The following is a 6,689-nucleotide window of genomic DNA, read 5'->3' on the forward strand; positions in this document are numbered from 1 at the left end:
ACTTATACAAGATATTTAATATTAATTGGTTTTATATAGTTAAAATAATGGAGGATTTAATTCACAAAATTTAGGAAAAAACTTAAGTGACGATTGTGTCCAATATAAAATATATTTTAAAAGGTAAAAAGGCAGACGGCATTTGTTAGCGGGTTTAATGATTTTATATATAACAATTATTATTTCTATGACATAATGTTGAAGATAAAAAGAATAACACAAAAATATATTTATCACAATTCTTCAAGAAATTATCAATACACTAATTGAAAAATTAAATCTTTTGATCTTTCAAAGATTTTCGAACAAAGAGAGTTGCCTTGTAGTCTCGAAAACAAATTGATAAGTGACGGGTGGATTATAGAGCTAGGGTAGGGGCAAATCAAAGGCCCATCGGGATTGGGCATGGACGAACCTCGACTGGGCCAGCATTGATGAAAAAAGAAAAACGTCCCCCATCGCATCATTAACCGGTGTAGGATTCAAGATCAGGTCCAGAGATCTAGCAACGCATTCTAGGCACAGATCATTGGTATTGGATGTATCGTTAGGTTGTGCCGAGTCAAATCTACTCCCTTTTTTTTTCGTTGCCGGGCTTTTAGAGATGAGGCCTTTTGGCGAAGCCAAGTCAATTTCGGGCCACCAAACTCTGCAACTGATGAGAAGGCCCTATGGAGTAAAGGGAAGCGATCTTCACTTTATGGAAAGTGTCACTTCTTCGTTCCCTTCTGCTAGTAGCACTTCCACTCTTTCCTCAACTAGTGTAAAGTTTAAATTGACTAATGTTGAGTTAATATTTATAGTAAATTACCAAATTCAAAAAATTTAGGGGAACTGTTATTATTGGGACAATGCAAAAAAAAAAAAAAAAAAATTAATGACAACTCATTTAGAATATATTTTGTGTTCTGCGCTCTCTCCTCTCTCTAGGAGACATGAAGTCTTGAGCGCCGCTATGGCTGCCACAACTTCCCCCCAGCCTCTAGCTGTGAGAGAGACACCAAAAACCACTAATTATGCGTTCCTAATAGCACCTAAACCTTCATCACAACCTGTAACAAAAACAGTATTGAAATCTATTCAATTTTCACCTGGTGAACCAACCTTGCAGTTTACTTTTAAAAAATTGGAGGAATGTGCACAGTTAAAGAGGGCCTTCATCAGGATGTGACAATCAAGCTCTCTTATGGTTTACAGATTTACAAATTCTCACAAAGTTAATCCTGATGCAACTTACTATCAAAGGTAAATGTTTGATCGGTTCGCTCGCTAGTCCACAACTTTTAATTAGCTTTGATTTATATGAAGATTTCGTCTATGTTGTATCAGAGAAAGTTGGGATATTTACTGTATAATGGAGAGCAACACCCTTTTCTCGCTTTTCCTTGGACAAAAAACTTAAACCAGAAAGAAGAAACCTCACGAGCATTGACATGGGTGTCACAGATTTACCAACAGATTTGTTTGCTAAGAAATATTTATAGGCAATTGCTTCAGCAGTAGGTTAGCCAATTTCCATAGATAAATCCTCACAAGACAATACAAGACAAGACCTAGCACATCTAGGGTAAAAGTCATTCTTGATCTCTTCGACAAACATCCTAAGCGCATAAGGCTACATTATTTAGACGAATAGAAAGGTAATATAATTGAGCATCATCAAAAATTTATCTTTGATAATCTTCCTCTATAATTCAGCATTTGTAAATGTCAAGGAAATGATGAAGCCACTTGTCATTTGATGAAAAAGAAAAATAGAAGAAAAGATGATAGTCGAGTAGAAGATGAATCCGCAAGTGGTAGAATTTTCAAGATCATTTGAGGACATATTTAGATGAGCAAAGACTAAAAAATATGGCTAATCAAGTAGGGAAAGAACTTGAAGTGTCTAATCCCACCATTGTTAATGCCCAGGTTGTGTCTACTGATGGTCAGGATCAAGTTGAGGTTGAAAACAATGCAACCAATTTGATCATTGTATTGCATATTGAGTCTGGACAACAACTAATTGCTGGAAACAGAGGTGTAGTAATACCTCGTATATTCAGACTTAGACTTGAACTGTTCAAAGAAAGTTATGAGATCTGAGCCTAAAAATTTTGGATGTGGTTAATTATATTTATGAGAATTTTGTAATTACAAAAGGTTGACGTCAAAAGTCGAAGTGAAAGTTGCCCATAAGTTAAGTTTTTAGAATGCATTTGAATAAGGTCCAACTTCCAGTGACTGTTGCGACCTGTATATTTAGAATTAGGGGTGATCTACCTATCAAATTAAAGGTCTATGAGTCTAGTTTTCAATGCCACAAACCAATTGTAAATATGACATCGTAGGACAAAGTTATGCATGTTTTACTATGAACCTGCGCAATGCCCAGCTGCATGCGGACACGTGGCACCTCTGAAGTTAAGTTTGCCAAACTTATATGTTTAAGCTAAAAAACTTGGGAATTCATTCATAACTCCCTTTGACAAAACTTGGACAGGTTCCTCTCAATTTTATCTCAAGTTTTCCTCCTCTTTAAAGAAACTTCCAAGGTAAGTTTAAGCTCGGGTTCTTCTTCCCCATTAATCATGTGGTGCTTGTATTGATTTTTCTTTCATTATAGTTGTTCAAAGATTACTTCAAGCTGAAGTAAAGTGAAGAAATCAGAGGGGTTTGATAGCCAAGGTACGATCCATCGTCTATGATATTCTACGAGCCCGTGTGAGCATCTAAGGTAAATTTCCGGTAAGACCTCACGAGATGATAATCAAAAGCCATGAGTTCACGTTATTATAGTTTGTAAAAGTGATTAAGGGACTATGTTCTTGTTCTATGGAGTTTTGGAAGGGTTTGGTCGCTCTTGTCGAGCTTGTATGTTGTTAAAAGGAGGTCAGGTGTGGAGTCCAAACGCACAAGCATACAAGGTCATACAAGTACAGTTCAATATTCACATCAAGTCCAAAATTTCTAAATTGGTACTTCTTTCAATACTTAGCCTAGTTTTAAGATCATTTCTCATGCATTTCAGAATACGTTTTCTTGAACTTCATTTCCATTAAAATGAGTACGAATTTCTACAGTTTTGTACTTAAAATGGAGTGATCACTTTAATGTTTTGAAGAAGAAAATACCCATTTTTTGTTTAGACTTAGGAAACCGTTTTAACTTTAGCAAATCTCATTTCTTTGTTGTCCTTATACCGCGACCTTTGAAAAAGAACAGTCTTAAAAATCATCAAGTTAAAGGATGGTTTTAACCAAACTTTAGAAATCAATTTGTGGTGACTTACCTAAGTAACTATGTGTTTCCTAAATTCTGACATTCATATGGGTTCCAATAATTCAGAAGTGTCATTCACAAATACATTTTTTCACAAAAAATGAATCTAATAAGAGGGAGTTTAGGCTGGTGGGCCTACCTAAGCCCATCAGTTACTATTTTTACCCATAGTTGGGCCTTCACCATTTTTACCCATGGTTGGGCATTTATTGCAAATATTTGCTTCCCTTTCATTTCCCATACAGAATCGATTGAAAGACAGAATAGCTAGGCTTTTGGCCCATTTAGGTTCATGCAAAGATATGGCCCAAATTGCCCGAGGTTGATTCACCTAAACAGGCAGAAGATAAGAAATTAGTATACGTCTAAACACTGAGGCCCAAAATAAGCACAGTATGACACATGACATAGTAAAAGAATACTTAGAAAGGTACTGAAATACCAATCAAAGAAAACAGACAACAAAGGCTTGTATTTAACATTTTTCTGCGTGAAGGCGCAGTGAGTAAAGAAAAGGAAGAGGCCCAGAATTTAGCAGGATTTAATTAACAGATCACTGTTTTAAGATGATATTCCTAATATACACTGAATATATCATCACAAACATGTTGAGACAGGTATATAGTTGGATACACTCTTAATATGCCAATACACATCCTCCATATACCATATGGACTCAATCATACAAAGGAAAACAAGTAAGGAAAATCAATGTTTAACTCATAGGATTTCATGTAGGCACTAGTAGTCAAGATAAAATCAAGCAATGCACAGGACCAGGATACAAGTAACATGTAGTATGTACACTTGGTCACATGATTTCAAGCATTCCTCTACAAATCCCATAGAGTATCCATACAGACTCACACTTACCAAATACTGAATTTATCATGCTTCATACTCTTTCAAACATAGCCTGAGACTAGTAATACAACAACCAACAACTAGGCATTAGCATAGATCACAAAACTTAAGAAACAGAGCCATTGAGGGAGCATACAAAGGGCCTAGTCATTTGTTAAGGCAACTAAGATATTATTCTAGTCTTAATAGGTGCAGTTCCAAATTCAGCAGACATGATGGTCCTATTTTAGTGCCAACAAAGCATCTCTAAAAGGGAAGATGGGGGGGGGGATTAGATGCCATTTGGTTTGAACAACATGTCAAAAAGAAATGCACTCTAGCAATATCACATAATCTTAAGATATATATGCTTCAGAAAAACACTTAAGGAGAGATAGGCATGATTCAGGTGTCCATATTGGTCTGAATCAAGGAAAGCTTAATATGCTAGTCATGTTATCAAGTCAAAAGGAAGCTCATAGACATTCTCAACATGTGTTCAGGTTAGAAACAGGCACTAACAGATATTACTAATATTCAACCCCAACAGTATACAATATAACCACTTCACAGTATTTAGTCATTTTTTAATCATGCTTAGCAGACCTCTAAGTTATATTGAAACAAGGTGGTAAACAAATATCATTGTTATTTAACCATAAGATCCTAAGTTTATACAATATGTAAAGATCAATCAGATATTCAGATCAAACAAAAGCTGTTTCAAGATAAGGGTTTCATATTTAAACAGGATCACCCTTAACACGATCAACAATATGGTTCAAGTATGGTTTGACATGCTGAGTCCTTTTTACAACATTATTTGCCAAATCACAAGGTTTTGTCATAATAACAGGTCAAATGAACCCACAGTAAGGCCACATTTAGGCAAATGGTAGATAAGAAACAAAGCTAATAACTATCAGGCTACCAGGTCCAAACAAGAAACATTTCATCTAATCCAGCCTTAACATGGTAACTTATAAGCCTATTTAACTAGTAGAGAGCACACATTCAACATGGATAGGTCACATTTAGAGGAAACAATACTTAAAAGCATGCTCAAACTAGATCAGATTGGACCTACAACAATCAGGCTTAAAGCAACAGGTTGTAACACACAAGGCATACAGAGTTAGATTCAAAATAAGCTACAAGGGCTAGATAAACTGAACTAAACCATCATTCAAACAGTTCCGACTTCTCAAATCAGTACCTCGGGTAGAAGCACATCATTTATCTAATCATGTTTAATATCTGAACAAATTCAACAACAAAATAAGGTTAGTCATATAAGTGAATTTGACTAACTCAAGCCAAAACAACCCATAACCAACATGTTCAATCAACTGAACTAAACCAGTACTCATAGATATACTTGGATGCTATGCTAACATAGAGGCATGCTAAACACCTCAAATTAATACAAAAAACATATTTAACTAAACATATCAGGCCAGATTAACACCTAAACATGCTTAACTAAAAAAGCTTAACAAGCATCTTAATAGGCTATTAAACAGGACTAAACAATAAACACTATCTAACACAGAAGCAAAATAGCAAACAAATTGACATTTAATAACTAAAAAATGTAGAAAATCTAGAAAGAAAGGGGGAATACCTCTTTGTTGTGCAGCCTTGGTTGAGATTTGAATTTCAACCAACAAAAATTAATCCAAAAGTTTCTTCACAAACCAATCAGAGCATGGTATTCAAATTCGAAACAAACAAGAACAAATAAAATTTTCACAGTGTTGACCGTTAATTCTGAGAAAAGTAAAGAAAAAATAGTGAAATGCAGAGGTTTATACCGCATTTGCGGTGGCGTTAGGTGAGAGAAGGTGGAAACATTTATTATTTCCCCTTCTCGGCCTTGCAAAGTGTTGAAAAAGCATTGTACACCTGCCATATTTCCATTTCTAGAGATGATGACGAGGATAGAGAAGGCAAAAGCCATGGAGGCTAGGGTTTTAGGAGAGGGCGAAGGGAAAAGACGCTAAGGGTTCGTTTGGTTTGAGGACGAGTGTAAAATGAAAGTGGGTAAGGGGCTTTGTCCCTGTTATGTGAAGATTTGGGCTGGGTCATGCCCTTTTGGGCCTGGACTCGATCCTAATCAAATGAATAAGAGGGCAACCCCAATATGTATACATGTATACACGTGATATACATGTAATATACATGTATATCCATGTATATATGCGTATACATGTCTGATTTTGATACTCGTTTTAATAAATAACCATATTAATTTAGACACTTAATCACGATTAAATAAGTTTGGTGGGATGCCTATCGAAATAAGAAAAGATGGAAAAGGCTATCTACGTCCAATTCAAAGTTTCTTGCATTTCAATTAAACGACTAAAGAATAATCTTGCAAACAATGACCCTACTTTGTTTGAAGACCAGGATATTTCAATTATGACCTTATTTGGTCCAATTAGCCATCTTAGGGTAACATTTGTAAAAATGCCCTTAATTTATCTGACCAATTAAATTTAGCCCTTTCATATAAGGTCACAATTAAACTAGATAGCAATTAAAAAGGTTAATTTTACAATAATGACCTCAATTATGGA

At 35.3% G+C, this 6,689-nt stretch overlaps 1 protein-coding gene across 1 annotated transcript; it reads right to left on the reverse strand.

The window, feature by feature from the left end:
- Positions 1-3,287: 3,287 nt before the first annotated feature.
- LOC132636159 (uncharacterized) lies at positions 3,288-6,136 on the reverse strand. Its single transcript, XM_060352873.1, has 3 exons — positions 5,922-6,136; positions 5,732-5,795; positions 3,288-3,595 (listed from the first exon to the last, which is right to left on the reverse strand). Exons 1-3 carry the CDS (start codon positions 6,065-6,067, stop codon positions 3,413-3,415), a joined length of 393 nt encoding a protein of 130 aa, XP_060208856.1. The 5' UTR covers positions 6,068-6,136; the 3' UTR covers positions 3,288-3,412.
- Between the last annotated feature and the right edge of the window lie 553 nt (positions 6,137-6,689).

The sequence above is a fragment of the Lycium barbarum genome, chromosome 4 (genome assembly GCF_019175385.1).
Source record: "Lycium barbarum isolate Lr01 chromosome 4, ASM1917538v2, whole genome shotgun sequence".
NCBI lineage: Eukaryota > Viridiplantae > Streptophyta > Magnoliopsida > Solanales > Solanaceae > Lycium > Lycium barbarum.

Excerpts from the sequence above, each read along its gene's own strand:
- LOC132636159 (XM_060352873.1), bottom strand. The coding sequence starts at position 6,067 with ATGGCTTTTGCCTTCTCTATCCTCGTCATCATCTCTAGAAATGGAAAT. Across the intron at positions 5,796-5,921 it reads CTAACGCCACCGCAAATGCG|AAACTTTTGGATTAATTTTT; the intron begins GTATAAACCTCT and ends TGGTTTGTGAAG. Across the intron at positions 3,596-5,731 it reads CAAGGCTGCACAACAAAGAG|GTGAATCAACCTCGGGCAAT; the intron begins GTATTCCCCCTT and ends CTGCCTGTTTAG.